The 23,887-nt window shown below is 35.1% G+C and overlaps 1 protein-coding gene, 1 long non-coding RNA gene and 7 other non-coding genes across 9 annotated transcripts; 8 read left to right on the forward strand and 1 right to left on the reverse strand.

Moving 5' to 3' along the window:
* The first annotated feature begins 8,327 nt into the window (after positions 1-8,327).
* On the forward strand, positions 8,328-11,693 carry LOC113350315 (40S ribosomal protein S3-3-like). The gene is made up of 6 exons (XM_026594433.1): positions 8,328-8,488; positions 8,584-8,731; positions 8,838-9,009; positions 9,891-9,945; positions 10,040-10,171; positions 11,254-11,693. The coding sequence occupies exons 1-6, from the start codon at positions 8,459-8,461 to the stop codon at positions 11,452-11,454; spliced, it is 738 nt and encodes a 245-aa protein (XP_026450218.1). The 5' UTR covers positions 8,328-8,458; the 3' UTR covers positions 11,455-11,693.
* LOC113354865 lies at positions 9,227-9,336 on the forward strand. The gene has a single exon (XR_003362068.1). It is a non-coding gene; the product is annotated as a small nucleolar RNA snoR100 (small nucleolar RNA).
* On the forward strand, positions 10,274-10,363 carry LOC113354824. The gene has a single exon (XR_003362036.1). It is a non-coding gene; the product is annotated as a small nucleolar RNA Z101 (small nucleolar RNA).
* Positions 10,426-10,509, forward strand: LOC113354833. Its single transcript, XR_003362042.1, has one exon. It is a non-coding gene; the product is annotated as a small nucleolar RNA Z102/R77 (small nucleolar RNA).
* LOC113354815 lies at positions 10,574-10,665 on the forward strand. Its single transcript, XR_003362027.1, has one exon. It is a non-coding gene; the product is annotated as a small nucleolar RNA Z101 (small nucleolar RNA).
* On the forward strand, positions 10,739-10,821 carry LOC113354843. Its single transcript, XR_003362052.1, has one exon. It is a non-coding gene; the product is annotated as a small nucleolar RNA Z102/R77 (small nucleolar RNA).
* Positions 10,872-10,964, forward strand: LOC113354813. The gene has a single exon (XR_003362025.1). It is a non-coding gene; the product is annotated as a small nucleolar RNA Z101 (small nucleolar RNA).
* On the forward strand, positions 11,029-11,112 carry LOC113354835. Its single transcript, XR_003362044.1, has one exon. It is a non-coding gene; the product is annotated as a small nucleolar RNA Z102/R77 (small nucleolar RNA).
* Positions 11,694-12,524: 831 nt separating the features above from the next.
* Positions 12,525-14,180, reverse strand: LOC113354431. The gene is made up of 2 exons (XR_003361873.1): positions 12,898-14,180; positions 12,525-12,807 (listed from the first exon to the last, which is right to left on the reverse strand). It is a non-coding gene; the product is annotated as an uncharacterized LOC113354431 (long non-coding RNA).
* Positions 14,181-23,887: the final 9,707 nt, after the last annotated feature.

Below are 23,887 nucleotides of genomic sequence, written 5' to 3' on the forward strand. Positions count from 1 at the left end.
GATACAAATTTTGCTTTCCATCCTTGAACCCTACTATAAACTTTATCAAGAAGGTTTTGATAGTTGAAACTTTTTGATCTATTAAAGAATAAAGGAGTTCCTAGATAAGTATCATTTTTTTTATTCTACCTACCTTAAGAATTCTGACTAGCAATTTACAATGTTTATTTTCGATTATGGTAATTAATAACCTGACCCGAAGAATCACTAATTTTTTTTAGCACTTCAAGTAATTTCTTGGTTGCGCTATACTAGTAGTGGTAAACATAAAAGAGTCGTCAGTAAAGAAAAGATGGGTAATCGAATGACAATCTTTCGTAAATTTAATACCCGTAATTTTACCAGTCAACTCAGCATAGTTCAGTAATCTAGATAAAGCTTCCATACAAATGCTAAAAATGTAGGGGGCATGGGATCCCCCTGTCTGATTCCTCTAGTGGGAGAGAAAGTTTCTCCAGGAGAACCATTCACGATGACTGAATAAGAGACGGAGAAAATGCAATAAAAAATGAGATCACAGAAATCTTCAGAGAAACCTAGTTGCCTAAAAACCAATAAAATGAAGTCTCATTCTGGCCTATCGAAAGCTTTTGAACGGTCTAGTTTTAGAGCCATATGACCATTTTTCCATTTGCTAGTCTTCATAGTATGAAGGATCTCATGGGCAACAACTATATTGTCAGTGATCTGCCTTCCTGGAATAAACGTTGATGATTCTGATAAATCAAATTACCTAGTAATGGTTTTAATCTGTTAGCAATAATTTTAGAAATTATTTTATAGAGAGCATTACTTAAACTAATGGGTCGAAAGTCACCTGGGTTTTTTGGGCTTTTAATTTTTGGGATTAAAGATATAAAAGTATGGTTTATCAGTTTATTAAAAGTTTTTTCTTTAAAAACTTTTTGAATCCAGTTAACAATATCCTCTTTTAATAAGTCCCAATGTTGTTGGTAAAAACCTTGAGGAAATCCATCGGCGCCAGGAACCCCCAGGCATTCATCATAAAAAGTGCTTCTTTTATTTCGTCTTCACTTGGTATTTCACTTAGGTTCACGCTATCAGTCTCAGTAATAGTTGGTTTTAGGATTTCCTTAAAAATTGGATCATCATTCCCACTAGTTTGAGCTATATTGTTAAAGTGGTTAGTTAACAAAGATCTTAATTGACTTTGTCCTTCTATCAATAAACTTGTACTATCTCTAAGGGCATATATGTTATTAATCCTCTTTTTATCAGAAGCATTCTAATAAAATTGTATTATTGTCATTTTCATTGACCCATTTATCTTTTACATATTGGCTCCAGTATATTTTTTTTTATTTCATACCATGAACTAAGATCATCCTGAAGTTGTTTTGTCCTAAATTTAGTCTCTAAACTGTAAGGCTTCTTATTTTCTTCTTCAATAGTAGATAGAATTGTAGTTATATTTCTAAATATATTTCCAAAATCATTCTTATTCCAAGATCTAAGGTCATATTCTACATGTTTACGCATTCCCAACAAATTATTTTGTTTTCTTTACTTTTCGTGATGGAATTATTTTCGATGAATGGTTGCTTTTAGGGGTGAGCATGGGCCGGTATGTACCGATTTTCACCTCATCCGCATCCAATCCAATACATTACAGATTTCAAAAATTTGGCATCCGCATCCAATCCAACATCCAACGAATTTGTATCCAATGGATGCACAGATGGACGGATTGGATACGGATGATCCAATGGATTTGTTTTAATCAAAATTAATAATTAGATCTGTTTTATTTTTTTGATTAGAAAATATTTCACCTTTCCCCAAAAACAATTGAAACCCTAAAACCACCGTCAAACGCTTGAAACCCTAAAACCACCGTCGGAAAATAGCTTCCCCACTTCATTTTTCACCACCACCACCATCACCTCGATGGGTTAGAGTGGGGGGTGAGGTGTTTCCTTTTCTTTTCTCCTTTTTCCATTGGGTATTTTTCCTCGCTGGGTTTGTTTCTCATAAGGGGAAATTAGGGGAAGACCCCAAAAAAAATAATATTCTCGTTCTCAGGCCCACAATTAATTTTGTATACCGTGACACTCATAATTATATGAAATTATTATATGAATCAATACATAACTGGTTATGCATACTATCTTTTCAGGCATAACTCGTTATGCATACTATCTTTTTCAGGGGTATAATTGGCAGCGCAACTTGGACATAACATATCTAAAAGTCCGCACCTTAGAATTTTACAAATTTTATATCGTTGGAAATCTTTTTAAAAAAGCTACGCAACGAGTACAAACAAGAATATCAAAAAAAAAATTTTAACGAAAAAATCGGAGGTGATCCTCATTTTAGGGAAATTTTTTGAAAACTTGATACTTAACCATTATGCAGTCACCAAAAACGATGCATAACACATTCTGCAGACGCATAACGAATTATGCAACCATTTTTTTGACTGCATAACAAGTTATGTATCTGGATAACAAAGTTATGCATCTATAACAAGTTATGTAACCATTGTTTTGGTTGATTTTAGCCGTACATATAAAAAATTGATGCATAATGCAGTATGCATCCACATTTACGGATGCATATCAGGTTATGCATCTATTTTCTCGATGCATAATGCATTATGTAGCCATATTTTCGGACGCATAACAAGTTATGCAGGTTTTCTGGACTGCATAATAAGTCATGCAACAAATTTTGTAGATGCATAACAGGTTATGCATCCATTTTCACGAATGCATAACATGTTATGCAGACAGTTTCTCGACTGAATGACATGTTATGCAGTCATAACCACATCATCATCTTCTTTCATGTTTCATTAACTCCCACGCAAACCATTATCTTTCAGTTATTCGGGGGCTCTTGGTCAAAATCATGTATTTACACCATCATCTTCTTTCATGTATTTACACCATCATCTGCAATTAAACCTGCATAACAGGTTATGCAGGTTTTCTGGACTACATAACAAGTTATACAACAAATTTTGTAGATGCATAACAGGTTATGCATCCATTTTCATACAGTAAGCTAAGTTGTTAATGTGCTTATTTTATTTGAAACTTGGCCACGACAGAGCAAAACAAATCATTAATCTATGCAATTACACACATGAGCTCTTGAATTCCTCCCGGCTCCCACCACGCCACATCATTAGCTAGCCAGTGCATGAGGAGTAGAGCATAGTACTTATGGATGACATATGTGGTTCATGTAATGCTGATGTCAACATGTGGACAGACATCATGCCACATCACGCCTCTTAAAATGAAATGATCCGAGGGATAAGTGTGTACAGAATATCCCTACGGCCTTTAATTCACAACTCAAAACGTTGATATTGAAGGAACATAATGAATAAAATGTATATAATGCCCGTCATCATCTGCTCTAGCAAGAAAGGTAATGACTGAATCCGCTGTTTTAATTTATATCTGCTCAAACAAAAATTACTGCTCTAGTTCCATACGTTTCAGTGTTAAGCTTAGTTCCTCTCATTTTAGTTCTGACAGTATACCATTAAATACCCTGAAACAGTAGCTTAGTTCTTCTTGAACAATGTCTCACAAAAGAACTGAAAAGACTAGCAGGAGAAAGTAGTAGTCACCCAAAACCAAAACCTACAAAGTGTTGTATATAATTACTGCACCTGATCCAGAAGACACAAATAATAATTTGGTATAGGAAACCTGGTTCCGTGACTTCCGTCTAGTTCCATGTTTACTTGTGAAGTCTGTGAGCGTAGTCTTCTTGATTCCTTCAGATTTTGTTCTCTTGGATGCAAGTTAACAATCAATTGCTTAATTTTTTTTCATGGGTTTTGTTTGAATTTCAATGTGCTTTGCTTAATTGAATTGGTTGATTGATTGATTGATTTTTCAATTCATATTGTTGGGACTTCAAAGGATTTCTCAAAGAATAAGAGGTCAGCTCCAGCTACATCAGATTCAGAAGAATCATACACTAGCAGTTGCACTCACAGTCATCAACAACATCATCATCACCAGCAGGCTGAGAAGATCAAAATCCACTTTACACCATCAACACCACCGCCAACAATGGTAAACTACAGAACTACAAAAAGAAGAAAAGGAATTTAGAGTTGATGGATTCTTCTGAATCTGATTTTGATGGACAATTTGGTTTTGGTTTGGATTATGAAATTATTAGATACAGAAAAGAGGAGATTAAACTGTTAAAAAACGCAAACAAAATTCTTAAAATTCTGGGTTTAGGAATAATTTTGATCGAAGAAATGGGTGCGCGCCTGAGCTTTTTTGTCGGTGGGTTTCACAGTGTGCAAAATCTGAAAAATGGGTATGGCTGTAGTTTTCACTTCTCATAAACACAGGTTTTTTTTTTTTATTTCTTTTCATCGTACCTCCCTTCTCTCTGTGAGTTGTTTTAACTGCACGTTTTCTCCCTAAACCCTCAGTTTGCTGCTCCTGTGTTGCCTGAGAACCCTTTGTTATTTGGTTGGTGCTCTCTCTGTCAGTATTTGGGATTCTGGTGTGCTTACTGTTTGATGTTGTGACTGAATGACATCCACTAGCAAAGGTGTGTTTCTGTGTCCCTTCAAAGATTTTCATGGATGTCCAGATGGGGAGAATGGAGGTAAGGGTTTTGCTTGCCTAATCCCTCATTTGAAGAGACTTCATCATCTATGTAACAAGGATAGGAAAGATGCTCTGCAACAAGATATTCAGTGCGATGTAGACGTTTTTGCTGGATTGGAAAATACACTGAAAACTTTGAAGCAATGGTTTTGTTTTGACTGCATGACCATCCAGGCTTGGAGTAGAGCATGTAAACATGAAGGGGACACTGAGTTACGTCCTGTAACTTGCGAAGGAGAAGCAGCTGAAGTGATTGTTGGTATCTCTCGTCCTTGCCAGCAGGTAAGTGCGTTTCATGTTGATGAATTTGAACTTAATGTGGAGACCCTGGATGAAGTTTTCAGGGCTCCAATTCGCACTGTGAATAGTATACCAAGGGGTTGCAGATTAGCTTTTTCACATACCTTGAAAGCGACGCTTCATAAGGTGGCGACAGAACCCAAGTCTATTATGAACTGGGTTAAACTTCTGCTACTCCCTCGACTGACGTTGGGGTTTTCCGTCCTAAAGGAAAATCAGAAAGCAAGTCTGGTAATCGCAAAATGCTGCAGCAAAAACAGATCCTAAAAGCCTTGAAAATCTGGGGGGAATCTGGTGGGATACATATGCTTGTAAGGGAAGCTTTGAAGCTGCCTGGGACAAGATGTGCTGTGAATTTGGAGGATGATACGGACAAAAAAAGAGACATGCTAAGTACCAATGTCACGACCTGCCTACGTAAGGTCGCAGATGGACATTTTACTACTGCTGTGAAGGCTATTAGTTCATCAGGGGTGGCGCCAAACAACACAGAGACAAAAAAAAGCTCTTGAGGACAAACACCCGACTATACCTCCTCCGCGGAAACCTTCTATCCCACTTCATGAGACGCCCTTAGTAGCAGAGGCAGGGACCATTCTTAGATGTATTAAATCTTTCCCTAAGGGTACATCGTGTGGCAAGGATGACCTTCGTGCACAACACCTTTTGGATGCTTTTTGTGGGGAGGGGTCGGCTGTTGCTGCAGATTTAGTCGTGGCTATAACATTGGTTGTTAATTTTTGGATTTGTGGGAGATGTCCACTCAAGCTTGCAGAGTTCATTGCATCATCTCCTTTAACACCCCTTCTTAAGCCAGACAACAACATTTGTCCCATCGCTGTTGGGACGATTTGGCGTCGTCTAGTATCCAAAGTGGCTATGAAAGGGGTAGGCAAGGACATGGCTGAATACCTACAGGACTATCAGTTCGGGGTAGGTGTTTCTGGGGGGCGCAGAGGAAATCCTTCATGTTGTGAACAGGTTTGTATCCAAACACCACATGAATGATAAGCTTACTATGTTAACAGTGGACTTCACAAATGCTTTTAGCCTTGTTGACCGCACGACTATGCTTCTTGAGGTGCGTAATTCATGCCCGTCCATATCACCATGGGTTGAATACTTATATGGGCAGCCCGCTAGACTGTATGTGGGGGATTACTACATCTTTTCCTCGGCGGGGGTACAACAGGGTGACCCATTGGGGCCGTTATTATTTGCTCTAGTGCTCCACCGGCTTGTGAGAAAAATAAACGTGGAATGTACATTATCTCTACAGGCTTGGTACCTCGACGATGGCACTATTATTGGTGACACAGCATAAGTAGCGAAAGCTCTTATGATTGTTCAGACGAAAGGGCCAGCATTAGGGCTTATTTTGAACAATAAGAAAACGGAAATTTTCTGGCCTTCTTGTGATGGACGTAAGGTAAGAGATGGGATGTTCTCTGCTGAAATTTCAAGACCAAAAAATGGTGTTAAATTATTGGGAGGAGCAGTCAGCTTAGATGATGTGTTTTTGAAGGGCCTTGCCATCAAGAGAGCAGAGAAAGCAGTCGAACTAATGCAGGTTTTATCCAAGCTTCGCGATCCTCAGTGTGAATTACTACTCTTACGTGCATGTATGGGTATTTCCAAGTTGCTTTTTGATCTTCGTATTTGCCAGCCAGAATTTATTATGGAGACAGTGGACATTTTTGATAATGGCTTGAGAGAGGTGATTGAGGGCATAGTGGTTTGTGGGGGTCCGTTTTTTTGGGATTTACAATGGAGGTTATCTACATTGCCAATTAGATACGGAGGTTTGGGCATATATACTGCTAGAGAGGAGTCCCAATATGCCTTCCTAGCATTACATGTTCAAATTTGGGGGTTGCAGGATCATATATTAAGGAGTGGGGAGGTGGAAGACATGGATGACAACTTCAACAAAGCTTTGATGACGTTACAGGAAACTCTCCCTGATTTTGACTTTAGCAGTTTTACCAGCAAATACACTGCCCCCCAAAACCCAGAGTACTTTGGCGTCTGCTCTTTTTGGTAAAGTAGTTAAAGACATGGATAAGGTTTACGAGTTGTTAGGTAGACAAAAAGCAGTTTTAGGTTGTCTGCAAGCCGGCATGCTCAGGATTTCCTACTCGCTATTCCAATTGAGGGCCTTGGGCAGAAGATGTCACCTGTGGAGTACCGTACTATCCTTAAATACAGATTGATGATTCCTTTATACCCATCAGACACTCGGTGTCCTGCTTGTATCACTGGGTGTTTGGACGCTTATGGGTAATATGCAATTCATTGTAAGGTGGATCCTGGTTTTAAACATAGACATGATCACGTGAGGGACATTTTATTTGATACACTGTGGAGAGCCGGTATTTCTGCAAAGAAAGAAGCGTCTGTCAACTTTTTGACTGATCTACTCGAGGGGAGATCGACGCTCAGGCCAGCAGATGTTTTAATTTTTGGGTGGGCTAACGGAAAACATGCAGGTGTGGATCTTACTGGGGTTTCCCCGTTAGTAGGAATCAGACATGGTGCGTTTACAGTCGGGCAAGCGGCGTTGAGGGCTGCCTCAGGTAAGATAGCAAAACATGAGAAAGCATGTCTTGATAATGGGCATGCCTTTATTCCTTTTGCTTTTGATACTTTTGGTTTTTTAGCTCCAGAGGCGGTTGGACTCCTCAAAAGAGTCCAGAAAGTCATGCACAGTAATGTCATGACTCCTGGTTCGAGGGAGTTTGTTTTCCATAGATTAGGATTTGCAATTCAAAAAGAACTTGCGGCGCAGCTTGTTGCGCGTTTGCCTAGTTCGTCGATGTAATGACAATATTGTGTTTATAAAAATATGATTTTATAATAAAGAAAATAAATCCACACAAATGACTCCTTATAAGACCTACTTATCTTATATATGTACACAAATACAAAATGTCATGTACAACACCCTAAGCAAAAGACCTTAAGAATTCCTAAATGATTCATAGCATTTTTATGGAACTATATAAATGCCCTTAATTGAATGGATATGGATGTCCAACGGGTTTTCATGATTGCATCCGGAGCCCATCCGTAATCCATTGGATTTCAAAAATTCTATCCGCATCCAACACATTAACGAACGGTCCGGACATCCATCCCCAAAAAAACGGTTGGTCCCAGTTAAATCCGCGGATTACGAGTAAAATGCTCACCCCTACTAGTGAATGCCCAAACATCTTTGTAGTTGCCCGGAAAACACGGTTCTATTTCAACCCAACAAAATCCCAGGGCCTATCAAAGGCCTTCCTAATAACATTCTAACAGTGGGCAAAAGCCCATTAAGTATCCACCTAAATTAGGGTTTCCTCTAGAATTTTTTATCCCGTCCGTTCACCTAAATAAGCAAATCTCAGCCATCCAGTCATAACCTCATTCTACTTCCTTAAAACCAAACCATTTCACTCTCAAACCTCCTCTCCACAGCCAAAACTAGGGTTTTTCAATCGACAAAGAAGAAAAGGAGAAAAGCTTAGATTCATTTTTCTTAATCTCTACAACTTATCATGGCGACACAGATGAGTAAGAAGCGAAAGGTAAATCACTGTTTCTGTATTTCAATTTTTTCTGATTTTTTGGTGAATTTTTTGATTCTGAAATCGATTGTTTTGGTTATGATTTTGATTTACAGTTTGTTGCTGATGGAGTTTTCTTCGCCGAGTTGAACGAAGTATTGACAAGAGAACTAGCTGAAGATGGTTACTCTGGTGTTGAAGTTAGGGTTACACCTATGAGGACTGAAATCATCATCAGAGCTACCAGAACTCAAAATGTTCTTGGTATGAAAACAACTCGTTAACTATTAATTTTAGAATTTTAGTTGTATTTTGGTCTAGATCTGATGAAATTAGGGATTTGATTGTTTGGTTTTTTGGATTTTTGTAGGTGAGAAGGGAAGGAGGATTAGAGAATTGACCTCTGTTGTACAGAAGAGGTTTAAGTTCCCAGAGAACAGCGTTGAGCTATATGCTGAGAAGGTTAACAACAGAGGTTTATGTGCTATTGCTCAAGCTGAGTCTCTCAGATACAAGCTTCTTGGTGGGCTTGCTGTTCGTAGGTGTGTGTTTATGCTAATTACATCTGTTAACATGAAATTACTGTGTTGGTATGATTTAATTATGGACGTATGTTTTATAATAATTGCTAATTACATCCATTTACATGTTGACATGAATTTGATTTAATTACAGTGTTTTTTCAAATCTTTGTATGTTTGTATATGTGTGTATAGTTAAGAGTGGTCTGTGCACAATTAAGCCGATGCTCCGGAAAAATAATGAGGGAAGCATGGTACTGTGTACAGAAATCAATCTTGGTACTAATGTCTGCTTGCTCTGATGCCTCGTGGCTCTGATTTTGCGGGCCTGGAAACATGCCCACATTTTTCTCTATCTGAATATTGATAATATCATCTTAGTGATCTGTATGCATGGTTTCTACAATAATAGATGGTGAAAAGAGTTAGTTTTCTTAAGAAGCTGTTGCTTGGTCTAATATTTGAATATGGAGAGAGTGAACGCACTGCCTGTTTATAATTGAAGCACAGTTGCTCTTTCTACCCTGCCATCTATTAAGTACTATGCACATCCAGTCTGTCATCTATAAAGCAAATAGGTATACTTGGTGCCAAATTTGTGTCGGAAGATGACTACATGAATCATGCTTTTCCAAGCTATTTAGCTCATGATGCCTTAGTTTCATGTTTGTCAGCTCGGGTAGCCACATTCCCTCTATATCTGCTTACCTTGTATCATTTTCGACTATCAGAATGTTCTGCGGCCATTTTGTGCAGTAATTTCAGTTTCTTGTTGGCAGAGCCTGGTTTTTGCCTTCATGATTAATGTTCTTGTATTTTATAAATCTATTGAAGGGTTCTGACTTCTGATTTATGAATTATCAAATCTCATTATATATCGCTAATGGAATTTCCGTGCTTAGGGCCTGCTATGGTGTTTTGAGATTCGTCATGGAAAGTGGTGCCAAGGGTTGCGAGGTACAATCTGCTGCTATTCTTTTATGCATTCCAGACTTTTACCCTCTTTTCTGCTTGATTTGGTACTAAACTTCAGTTTGTAATTGTTATACAGGTTATTGTGAGTGGAAAGCTTAGGGCAGCTCGTGCCAAGTCAATGAAGTTCAAGGATGGATACATGATTTCTTCTGGTCAGCCTGTTAATGAGTACATTGACTCAGCTGTTAGACACGTTCTTCTTAGACAGGTCAGTTTGTACGCCTCAGCTGTTACTCTCTTAACTCATTATGATTCCTCTGTTTATTTATTTTGAACATGATAGTTGTGGTTTGGTTTAACTGTTGAGTGTCACGTGCAAATGAGGAAATTATATTTGTAAATGGGTAATTTGCGTCTGAATATTCATTGATGTTAACACCTTGGAGATCTGATGCCCTGAGTAAATCTCTTCTTTGTTTATTTGTTATTGTATTACTTCATTTTGGTTCGAAGTATTCAAGAGAATGAGGTGATGATTAGGTAATTTCCCTATTGGTTTGATCGCCTAAATGATGGCTTAAATGTATTAGCTCTAGCTGATCATTCTCTATACTTTTAACGTGGTCTTTTGTTTTGAATAAAACTTATGGTATGTGTTAACTGTTGATTTTGAAGGCAAATGAGGAAATTTTATATGTAAATGGGTAATTTGCGTCTGAATAATTCATTGATGTTAAACACCTTTGAGATCTGATGCCTTGAATCTCTTCTTTGTTTGTTATTGTTTTCTCCTGCTTTTGTTTGTTTCATTTGGTTCAGAGTTTTATAGTGGAGAGTTTGAGGTGATGATTAGGTAATTCCCTATTGGTTTGATTGCCGACATGATGGCTTATATGTATTAGCTCTAGCTGATCATTCTCTCCATACTTTCTTTACTTTTTATGGTGTCTTTGTTTTACTGTTGATTTTCAAGGCAAATGAGGAAATTTTATATATGTAAATGGGTAATTTGCGTCTGAATATTTCATTGATGTTAACACCTTGGAGATCTGATGCCCTGAATCTCTGCCTTGTTTGTTTTCTCCTGCTTTTGTTTATTTGGTTAAAAGAGTTCGATAGTGGAGAGTATGAGATGATGATTAGGTAATTTCCCTATTTGTTTGATCGTCGAAATGATGGCATAAATGTATTAGCTCTATCTGATCATTCTCTCCCTTCTAACTCAGCAACCCTATGTCTATTTTTCTGTTTTACTTCCTGTTTTAACTTTTTTTCCTGCAAGTTTTATAGTATTTCCTTTGATTGTGGGCTTCTTTCATGTTTTAATCTCATCTATTTTTCGTTGAGCAGGGTGTTCTTGGTATCAAGGTCAAGATCATGTTGGATTGGGATCCTAAAGGAAAGAATGGTCCAATGACCCCATTACCTGATGTTGTTACCATCCACCAACCTAAGGATGAAGAAGACTTTGTTAGGCCTTCAATGATGGCTCCTACCGATATTGAAATGCCACCTCAAATGGTAGTTCCACCACAAATGATAGTAGCTTAAAATGGATGTGGTTTCTAGTTTGTAGTAATTTTTGAGCTCTGTAATTTGCTGAGGATTTCGAATGATAATACTTTTCCAGTTTATGTTGGTTTCTTATTGGCGAGTAGTAGAAGACTGAGAACTGTTTTCAAGTTTAGAAAGATAATTTTGTTTATTCTTTATCTTTTTGTTAGATACTGTACCTTACCTTTTCAATACTTGATCAGTTGATCATTATCTACTTAACTTTCTAGCACCAAGGAAACTCTTTGTTTCTTGTTTATATTTCTTTCCATAGATCTGCAAAATCGGGCTGTGTAAACCTTGTAGATTGACTTGTAATGTTGGCATCTTTGTCTTGGTTTTCCTCCTAGTTGAAGATTTTGGTTGAATGTTGTCTTTGTGGGGCTTTCTGTTACCCATTTTTCTTTTGTAGCCTCTAGAAAGTGGTTCTAAAGCAAGTTGTGCTTGTGATGTGAAGAATGGAAATATCTATCATTGGCTGCAGTTTTTTCCATGTAAATGTACATGGTCGTTTTAGGAAAAGCTTTTCAATGTATAAAAATGCTAGGTAGGAAGAGGAAACGGAGAATGCCTTAAAAACTGATCAGGCAGAGACCATGGAGTTTAGGATTTTTACCATTTTTGCATTTGTTTTCTTTCTTTTTATTAGTATTACCGGGAAATACCCAAATGTGATGGTCTGAAGATGCAGACTCATATTAGATGGTCTTCCAAGAATTTTTCCGAAACTTCCCAAGAATGAATGATGGGTCTGCCGCTGTTTTCACTTGTACAGAAATCTCTGTAACATCTGCATTGAATTGCGAAAATGCATACATCCCCCAGATTTCTCTGTAACATCTGCATTGGAATTTGGAAGTAAAACATTTCAGTTTTAAAAGTTCTGTCATATTGAATCAGCTGTTTACTGTAAAGTTTTGTTGGTTACATGCAATCCTGACCTACCCTGTATACTGGTGCACATTAGAAAAGCATCACACCATCAATGGGAACACTATTTATTGCAACAGTTGAACCAGAGTGAGGCTGTGAAAAGAAAGCAGTCACACTCGAGTGCATTTGGTCAGTTCATGAAAAATGCAACAAATTCTTTTGCATTCGGATCAAGACATTGTTAGCGAGATCTAAAGTTTGGTTTGAGTTTTGAATTAACAGAATGACCCCATTGAATTGTAAGAGTAAGATATATTATTGACAAAATGCTAGCTGTGCATGGCACTAGCAACAACAACAACCAAAAAACTTTCCCTAACTTCATCTGCTGTTGCCGGAAACCTTCCATATAACTACTGCGTCCGCCGTTGCCCTGTAGATAGAATTCCAAGCTACGGTTCTGCTACATCGTACCACCTAATTATCCAAAGGGGTCGTCAGTTCATTAAGACTTGGTAATCTGAACAAAAGTTACCATGTCATGAAGAAAGATGTCAAGTATATTACCTGATTCAAGAAGATCTAATCTATGAGGATTCTTCACCATTTGAAACACCAACTGACTCCTCAGGATATGAAACATTAGCTGCCTGGACAATGTAAACCTAGAATAGAAAGGAACGGTAAATAAAACAGATGGTAACAACAATTTGAAGAATTTGAAATACAGCTTAATGTAGATTCCTGCAGAAGTACCACAGATAAGCTAGCTTACTAAATTTTGTAATTCTGAGTACTAATAGGATATGAATTAGAGAGCACCAATTCAATCTTCATGGCTATAGCTATAAGCAGAATATGAAGAGAGCCGCAGTCATTTGGTAGCACTTGCCAAAAGGTAGATACGAGCTACGATTTTAAAAACAAACGAGCAAACACTACCAGCCTGATTCACCAGCAGATCAACAAGTGCCACTTTCAGTGTTGAACTATAACACTAAAAACCCAGCACATGAATCAAAATAATCCAGCTAATTTGGTCTTATCTACAGGGCATACTGATAGGAATATCAGAACCATGATAATTGTCTTCCACATAGTTACTGTCTCCAACAACCAACTAGATCGAAGTTCTATAGCAAAAGTATACTCAGAACAGCATCGATACATCATACTAGGAGTTGAGAGATCTGAATGCCTTGTGGAGCCTGGCAACTCAGCCTATCCAAATTGGAAAACTTCGACCGCATCTTCTACTTTTCTTCTTCTATCACACTCACACTGTGTCAATTTCAAATCTAGTCAAAACCCAACTCCCCAATACTGCCAGAACTTCGAAAACACATTTAATCTCCTCAATTGATTAGTGCAGAATAAGGAAAACAACATTACATCTCCTTTCATTGGTTTCTCGGTGGACCTCAGCTTGAATCATTTGCATGTTTTAGCTTTGTTTTAATCATCGAAAATATCTCTCATCTGAACTCACTAATTGCTGGAACACATCTATAGCCACGACAAGATTTGGAGAGGATCATTTCTTCGTAATTTTTACAAGCAATTCCTCACTGCTCCATAATCGAGATTAAATGCAATCCAGTCAAGAATCAAAAGGTGTTAAAATCAGTGGAAAGGTTTAATGATTCTAATCACAATAATTTCAAATCAGAATCAATAATCAAATTAATTTAAGAACCCTAAACAGGTTTTTATTTTACATTACAATTTGATTTGTGTGAATGTTTGACTAAGATTTTCCTGAATTTGAAGGGAAACGTACTCGACTCATTTACAACAGTGATGAGATTGAAGGAGAGGAAGATATTTCGGTTTCCCGAGTAAACAACGCTTGAAGGAGTTTCCTGTACCTGAAGGCAAGCATATGCGATTGTATGTACTTGATTGGATTCATTAAGAATCAAGGTAGAACCGACTAACTTGGAAGAATTGTATACTTGTTATATTCTTGATGTTATACTGAAGATGTTGTTTCTGTTGTTGGTTCGGTTCTATATCCTGCGTATTAGGTGTTTGATTTTATTCTCTAAAGAAAATCTTAGGATGGATTTCTAGTTATATGCTTAACTATAATTAACACTGTTGAGTAAATAACTAATCATTTCAATATTTAATTAATTTTTGTAACGGTCAAGACGTCAACGAAGGTCTTGTGTCCCAAACTCTAATTTTAAAAAATTGGTTCCAAACACAAATCCGGTCACTTTTTGGTGACCCAAAGTCAAAATATCCCTTTAGTTTTATAATGAGATTCTCTCATTCCGATTAATCACAGCCGTTCAATATTCAATCTATATGTGAACCAAGATAACACTAACCCGGTTCATTTTCAAGAGATTTTCACTCACACATGTTTTGCTGCATGAATTGTAAAGGGGGTAATGGTTACCCCCATTATAATTCATACAAATTTTTGTGAAGGGACAAATTTCAATAAGAGAAACAAAACATCTGAAGTGATAACAAGATTTAAGTTCTTGATTTCGTCTCACATGTTTCTTCATGAATTTCCTCTTCGTCTCTGAGGATCCCCTCTTGCCTTCTTCAATTTTCATCTCTAAAACCAAATCTCAGACGTTTCTTTACATAACTTTTAAACAAAAACCTATTCGCTTCTTGTATTTTCATATCCAAAACACATAACATAATCTCTTTAATTTTTTTATTCTTTCGTTTCAAAACAAAACATTCCAGATAATCTCTCATGATTTTTCCATGTAATTCTCTTTGTTTGTTTTATGAGATGTAAGAAAAAAAATCCTAGAACTATCTCATACAACAACACAAAAACATAAATTTTCGCTCGAGGTGGACATACCCGTGGTCGAGGCCATGTTCGTACTCATGAATTTTTAACATCTTGAATTTGTTTGAATTTATGACTTTATCATAGTATTTGGTTATGGATTTTTTTGAACATTTCATTTGTTTTAAGTTATAGATACTAATTAAGCGTGAATGGATGTATTTGAGTGTTTCAGATTATCTATTTATTCCAAAAACAAAGTAAAATAAACATGTTTCAGAAGAGCTTACTGCTGAGTTTGGAGTAACTAACCCTAGCCGTAAGTGACTCTAAAATTTTAAAATTTCAGAATTTTCTTGTTGTAGCTAGGTCGATACCTAACAAACCCCTATAGTAAATATAGTAAGTGACTCTAAAAACTTAAAATTTTAGAGTTTTCTTTCTACGATTAGGTCGAAATAACTCAGCTACAATATACTCTGAAACTCAAAAATTTCGGAGATTGTTCCACGACTAGGTTGTACCTAAAAAACCCAACCATGAGTTAATCTGAAATTCCGTAATATCATAGTATTTGATTGACATATATGAATTTAGTATTTTTCAATTGATAAAGTACAGTCGACTCTATTTCTGTCCACCTTGAACTGTGCTATGACAACATCCGCTAATCAAACATGGTTTTTCACTTTGGCCCCTCCGTAGACTGGATTTTTTTAGGATCATGGTTCTAGAGGCAAGCGGTTTCGTTGAATTGGTCCTCAGAGTTTTAACAATCTAATTAGGTTATTCTTTAATGGAGTATGGTATTAGATAGAATGAAACCCCACAGTTCGACTTTGAGAGCCCCATCACAACCAACCTCATCCCTCGACTTCCTACTGCCTTGCAGTACTACAATATTATGTAGAAATGGGTAAAAAAACATTATGTGTCGTTATTCTTATAAATTTAATTTTAAGTCATACTTTAATATCTTTCTCTAATGTTATATGCAATGGGAAGATTTTCCTATAGCTAGACATATTTGTAAGTTGTATGCCGATTTCCTATTGCTAGAATTATTTGTAACTTATTTTTTGAAAAATCAAACAAACTTTTAGAGCATGATGAAGGTTATAATTTCTTAATCCAAAATCAGAACTCCAACTTCAATCAACAGAGAAACTGATGTTTATAATATAGTAAGGCATTTAATTTTAAGGTGTTTTTAATACAATAATTGTTTACATTATCTTTCACATTCTCAAAAGAATATTATGCGTTTTAATATGTTTTGTATACATGAAACAATGAAGGTAGTCAGTTTGTTTGGTACCCAACTTTTAAAATACTAATTAAGTGTATATGGATCCATAATTGACTGTCAAGTCAAGTCGTTGACTAAACTGTTATTAACGAATTCATTTTTTTACTTATCACATATTTTCATTGGAATTTATCGTGTATGTATGATCCCTAATAACGATTTTAATATTATTGGACATCGGGGAAGCAAAGTTTACTTTCCTAACTATTAGAAAAGTTGGTTCAACAATGAGTTGGTTGTTTAGATATGATTTAAATGTACATACATTATCAAATGAATAAGTTGGAAGATTACATTTGGACGACGAAGATTATGGAAGAATGACAACTTGATCGGAGAATAACTAGTACTAGAAAGACTGGATAGAGTTTGTGCCAGCATAGACTGGTCTAATAATTTTAACAATGTTGATGTTTATCATTTAACTACTCTTGGTAGTGACCACTGCCTTATTATGCTTGTTACCTTTAGAATTGATAACTCAACTAAAAAACCTTTTAGAGGCATGGTTCAATTATTCCACTTGATTTGCATTGATAAAAGATAAATTGGGTTGTAATTTTTCAGGCTCTTATGCTTTTAGGTTCACTAGAAATCTTCTACACACTAAATATATGCTTAGACTGAAACTACAATCATTTTGGCAATATTAGTACCTAGATTTCTAGGATTCAGGCCCAACTTGCTGTTATAACTAGAAATAGGAGTAATCAAAACTCTATTCAAGTTAGAGAGTTAACTGAAATGCTCAAATTTTGGTATGTAAACACAGTTAGTGGGGTTCATTTGTCTTTAGGGAACACAATGAAAATTAGACAGTAACACAGAAACTCGGTTTAAAAGGTTGTAATACACACTTTGCAAAAGCAATAATGATATTTCATGTGCACAAAGCATCAAGTCACCCTTCACAATACCATGATTGTAAGGTTAGAAATCATGAAAAGTTAAATTTTATCCTAAGTTTAGTCCTAAACCTGCATTAAAGCATTGTGACATGTCTCTACGAAATGTGATGGGAAAAAATATTACTGAACAAAAATTATACAAATCAAAATGCACCGCGTTATGAGAAGAAATGGATATTTATGGTGAGCACCATCCTTAATCAGAGTGAACATGCACCAACATAACATATGCTTGTTAACCTAATCTGTAACCTTACAATTCCTACATCTTATACCTAAAATAAAGAAACAAGTTCAAAAGTGATACCTACCCAACAAGGAATTATTGTCAAATAAACCAACCCATGTTAGAAAGGACAAAAACTAACAGAAACCAAGTCTTAGTTACTACTAAAATGCAGGAAAACACTGACTTCTGACTTCCTCTTATCTTATTATTATACAAATATAAAGAAAAGAGCTCTTTTGGTAGGAGACCCCCTAAATTACTTATATGTACTCATTTTTTACATATTTACGGAAATATCATTGTTTAAAAAATATATCAAGAATTTAAAGAACTTAATATCTTTCAAAATATACACCGGATTTTGAAGTAACAATAATGAATCAAATGATGAATAACAAGTGTTTGATTATACCTTCTTATTGAATCACTAGAGAACAAAAATATTTACTCGGTAGAGAGAGAAAACAAGCCGTTGTGACGGAGTTTGAAATATATCAGAAGAAGAGAAAAATGTGGCAAGAGCTATCCAAGGAAATCATACTTCAGTGAAATGAACAACACATAATATTATTAGAGGTATTCTATTTCTGTTATCAACGTTTGAGTATTGGAAGTGTAGTTATATTCATAGAGATGTTAATGATTTAGCAGACTCTTTGGCTAAATTTGCAAAAACTCTAGTAGATTCTTTAGATTGGTATAATTGTTGGCCTGATTGGATCAATATTATGATCCTCAATGACCAAACAAGGTTGTGGTTCCTTAAATATCAATAAAATCTAAGATCTCTTATCAAAAAAAAAAAACGCTTATTAAATATTATTTCACATATTGTTGTTTGTTTCCAAAAGTATTATCACCAAAAGAAACATGTCTATTTAATAAAACTTATGCTTTGAAAGACAAATCGTATTTCTATATTAATTATCATATATTGTCTTTATAGTGTTTTAGAGGGGATGTGATAATATTTTTTCCAGAAGCTTTAGGCATAATTTAAGATTGATTGATGGCTAGATATGATTTCAATAGGGATTAAATGAGGATAGATCGGTATCTAGAGTTTCTACAGAGTAAAATGAAGAGATTACTTACTGTCAATATTTAAATGAGAAGAAAATTATCTTAGATTTTGGTATGTAGATCAAACTTAAGATGAGCCATTGACATCATAATAAAGTAACATTGATTATCAATAATAAAAAACTGAAGTCGGAGATAAATAAGATTAAATAGACTACATACCAAAATCCTAATTGAATAGACAAATATTAATGTTGTTTGGCACCAACGGTCTATGTTTACGAATGAAACCCCGTACATACGATGAATTATTATTATGATCTTCAGATATTTCTAAGATGGTTTTACATTTAAACTGAACTCTTATTTATAGAGTTAGTTAAACATAAACCTAAGAGATAATGCAGTATCTCATATCTTGTTTGACTATGTATATTATTTATCTAGAAATCTTGTTATATATTTATTTAGATAATCATTGAGTTTGCAATATCACTTTCTGTGCACATGCATTGACAGTTAATCTTTTCTATTCATCTTTACGGTTACCACGGCTTACGACACGTCCGCCTTGGTAATTTATACAAGTACATATTATTCAATTAGATTCTAGGCGAACAAATAGCAGTGCACTTCCCTATTTGTCATCAAATTTGTTTTCCTCCATTTAGAATCGATAATAAACCCAACATCAAAGCCGTTGGAGTATTGTTATAACTGGCCAAGATGAACGAGTTGTAGATACTGTTTTTGAAGATTCAACAAGGGTTGAAGATATCATGCTTCATGAAATGAAAGCATTTTTTTTTTTGAAGCTTAAAGCAGATCCATGCCAAGCTTCTCATTTATTTCGGATTGTCGAAATGCAGTTAGTATTTTGAACAATGCAAACCGTCCAAGCGTTATTAATGATAACATGTATGGCCCAACAGCTTTTGGTCTTTCTATATACATCAAGGCTTTCGATAATACTCATTTTACCAATCCAATGATATCAGATCAAGCCTGTCTACAGATGAAAGCAGTTATATTGCCATCCACCTATCAAAATAAAAAACAAGTGAAGCCATAGAAACTCATTCTCCTTATGCGAATGATCTAACAAATATTATAAGGTTCTTTGAGTAAATAAATTCAATTGACAATGGTTGCATTAGATACTTTTGAGGAAACAAATTTAATCGACAGTGGTTGCAGAGTCATGTTTGTTCACAACTTGTTTTAGTATATTCATTATTAGGCATTTGTAGGTTGATTTAGTATTTTAATAATTATTATTAGTAATTTCTTATATGACTTTCTTTTTAGTTTGGCTCCGGGCTCATCTAATTAGTGAAGACTATTATATTTGTTTTTATTTTTCTCCTGGATTGTCTTTTCTTATTTGAATAATGAAACCTATCATGGATTGAGGAAAAAGAAAAAAAAAAAATCGAGATCAAATCCAAACTGGATCATGATAAAACACAAAATTAAGTCAAGATTCAAGCATTCAGAGTGAATCAAGATCAAACACAAAAGTTGAACCAAGATCAAAGATTTAAATTGAACAAGATCAAACATAAAAGAAGAATCTTCATTTTCATTTTACTTGAGGAAAGTTTAAAAACAAAAAGAGATTTATAGAATAGGGTTTCTCTCAATTCAATATATTGAATAAAATCCATTAAGTCTAGAACAAGGGTAAAAAATAGAATAGAGCGATGTATCTAGCTAATCAATAGAAAAAAAAAGACTTTTATATAAGTAAGATGTTGAAAGATTAAAATCGGTAAAAATTTGGATGTTCTAAGATTTTTTTGAATAGAAAAATGGATTATATACTTTGGCTTTGGCAAGATTGATTAAGCTTTTTCATTTGTGCCTGATTTAATTTCAATTAATGTTCTTAACTTACTTTTTTTTTAATTATTGATTAAACTCATTTACTAAATGAAAAAAATTAACTAATGTAATAAGCAAGAGGTTTGACTCCCATAAGTAATGGCTTGTTTGGATCATGTCATTTCCCAAGTCGATGGCGAAAAAAATAAATGTAGTGAGAGTTGAGAGAAAGAAGACACTTTATGAAAAGGAAACAAAATAAGTTTTTGTAAATTTTTTTTTGGTCTCCTTTTACTTTCCAACCAGTTCCCTCTTTAGTTATTAGTCAATGTTCATAAAAAATCAACAAGCAACACTAAAACCATGCCATTATAGCAAAAATGCAGGGCATGGGTATATACATTATAGGAGAGTTAGCAATGCGAAATTTTTAGGAAAGAAAAATTTCAAAAAGAGTGGCAAAGAACCCATAAAACTAGATACCAATGCGAAAGTTGTTTCAACATTCCAAAAGTACTTAACAGATTTATCCAATACATGTTGAAAGCTAATCAAATACCGACAAGATCCCCATTTGGTCCTATTTCGCATGAATTTCAGAATGGTACACCAGTTTTTTCATTAGAAACAACTTTAACCCCACCTAATAATGGATCTCCAACTATAATTAGGAACATCGCAATTTTAACCTCGACATTCATAGCAATACTAAAAGAAGAAAAAGAGGGAGTAAAAGATATCAAAGTAGAAAGAAGATAAGCTCAAAAAGCAGTATCTGGTTCAATAACTCAGCTTAATTATGCTGAGACATGGAGAATGTATAAAGACCCTCAAGCTCGTCAACACTTTAGACCGGTCAAGAGACGATTTCACCATTATGACTCGACTAATTAATATGGATTTTAACTGAAATGAATTAATCTAACAACGATCTACATACGAAACTAGTATCATTAGATAGATCTCGAAAAGTTATGTGAAATGGTCTACTCGAACGCGTCATTCAGACACCGAATGAAGATGATATTATTGAATTTGTATGAAGGGTAAAATAGTCATTTTAATGATGGACTTTATGGCAGCCCTTATCTGAGCTGTTGGGTGCCTCAGTATTTTGGTCGGCCATATCCCCAGATCGTGAAAATAACTCTCGTATTTTCCTTCTTCATTCTTATTCTTCTTTAAGATTTTATGCAAACTCAAATGAAAATCATATTAGTTTACCAACGCCAATGCTTAACAAAATATAGTATGTGGATTCAATAAGATTAAATAAAATCAAGTACATTAATCCTTGTGTGAATGTAAAATCATATTTAGGAAAAAATAAGACTTAGTGTACCAACTGGATTATTAACAAACCAAAAACGATAATAATAAAGATAGTGAAATAGTGACACTGCTGATAATAGTATTTTAATAATTATGTTAATAACAAATTTAAGGTAGATAATATTTGGAAAATTTACATATTGTATAACATTAAAATTGAAATATCAGGTATTATAGATTTAAGTGAAATCAAATTTAGATTAGTTATATGGATAAATACATAACAAATATGAAATTACATCAAATTAATAAATTATTAAATATTAGACTAAAAATTTTAGCGCGGAGAACTTAGTCATATCTATCGGTTAGAATACAAATTATTAGTTGAACCTAGAGCTACAAAATTGTAGATTTTAGTTGTAGAAAACCAAATAGGCTTGTGTTTCATTTCTTGTTGCTTCGAACTTGTAAAGACCCTCAAGCTCGTCAAGCTATTTGACTGGTCTAGCGATAGTCAAAAGACGTTTTAGCCGATAATAACTCAATTAGTTTAACACGAACATTAATTAATAGAAATTAATCTAACAACGATCTAGATACAAAATTAGTATCATTGAATAGTCTCGAAAAGTTTTGCATATTGGACTACTCGCAGGCGTCATTCGGATACTGGGTGAAGAAGATTTATCGATTTGTTTTCGGAGGGTAAAATAGTAAGTTTGGATGTTACCCTTGTGGATGCACGTGTCCACCATATCTCTAGCAATCGAGAGGATAACTCTCATTCTGTTTCTGTTCTTCTTCTCTCGTTCTCTTTCTTTCTTTCTTCTTCTTCTTCTTCTGTAACTGATTTCGAGAATCAGTTCATGGTTCTGAGTTGATATACAGACGACAAAGATTGAAGGTTAACTGATGGTGGTAGTTTTGGATGATGAGGTGAAATAAAACTCAACAGAAAAAGTGAAACAAAGAATTATAATTAGGGTTTTAGATTTCGTTTTAAGATTCTTGGAATTGATTAGTATAATGAGATCATGTTGTATGAAGATCGAACAGTTTGGAGTTTAGTTAGAGTTTTGAAGTTGATTCAGTGGAGAATCATTGTGGAGATTTGAATTAGGGTTTCAGTAGAGTCGCAGAAGTAAATTCGAAGATGATAAATATACTCTAGAAGATCAATTGAAGACGGGTTTGGTGTTAATTTATCAGTTGTAGCTGTTGTTGATGAATAATCGATGAATTAGGGTTCCTCTGTAAATCAAATATGGTGATGAAGGTTGTTGGGTGTTTGTAGTTTTGAGATGATTGTTCAATTGAGGCAAAGGAAGAAATAATTTGACCTCAGATGCCTGAGAAACATTGATTTGAGGTAATTGCTCTTATTGGTAATAATCAATTCAAGTTCTTTATTGAGTTTATGAGTTTCTTAATGAATTCAGAATTGACATGGAATTGTTGGTGGTTGTGGATATGAGCTGTATGAGATGTTGCAAGGAGTGTGTGGTTTTGATTATAGTGGTAATCTGAGGTAGATGTTGAGTGAGATGATGTTGTGATGCTGGTCTTTAACTGAATTGTGGAGGAATAGTGTTAGTTTTGCCAAGATGATAGTGATATTACTTAGAAACTAGAATGGTTGATGTTGTCGTAATGGGATATTCTGAGTTAAAACAGAATGAAGACAGTTTGAGCTGAAATGGATGTGAAATGAATGTTGGTTGTAATTCAGTGAAGAAGTGGTATCGGTAGACACTCGTCTAATGTTGCAGGAGATAGTACTGAATCGAAGATTGATGAGCTTTGGTGGTTTATTGTGATGAATGGAATAAACAGTTTGATAGAGTTATCGGTGTTGTGTTTGTAAGGAAGTTAAGAAGCGAAAGAGGAGTAAAGGTGGAGAAGATAATGATGTTTGATCTGTGACAGGTGAAATATTAGTGGTAATGTTTGTGTAATGTGTTGGTTTAGGTGACTACATGATCTTGGAATTGGCAGTGCCATTGACATGAATGTATGTACATATAAATTGAGAGGATGAGCAAAAGATGAGATTGGTATTGCAACTGTGAATGCAACATAAATGTGTAATGGGATTGCAGGTTGATGTAATGTTATAGTTGAGGGTGTTCATGGTCGGTTTGGAATTAGTAAAGGAACCGAGTTTGATTCAGTTTGGTAGCTGTGTAGTTGAAGCATTGAACTGAGATATGACTTGAGTTACGTTG

Source organism: Papaver somniferum, chromosome 2 (genome assembly GCF_003573695.1).
Source record: "Papaver somniferum cultivar HN1 chromosome 2, ASM357369v1, whole genome shotgun sequence".
Lineage (NCBI taxonomy): Eukaryota > Viridiplantae > Streptophyta > Magnoliopsida > Ranunculales > Papaveraceae > Papaver > Papaver somniferum.

Bases quoted from the DNA above. Each gene is read 5' to 3' on its own strand.
- LOC113350315 (XM_026594433.1), top strand. From the start codon at position 8,459: ATGGCGACACAGATGAGTAAGAAGCGAAAG. The intron at 9,946-10,039 runs GTACAATCTGCT...ATTGTTATACAG, and splicing joins GTGGTGCCAAGGGTTGCGAG to GTTATTGTGAGTGGAAAGCT. The intron at 10,172-11,253 runs GTCAGTTTGTAC...TTCGTTGAGCAG, and splicing joins GACACGTTCTTCTTAGACAG to GGTGTTCTTGGTATCAAGGT.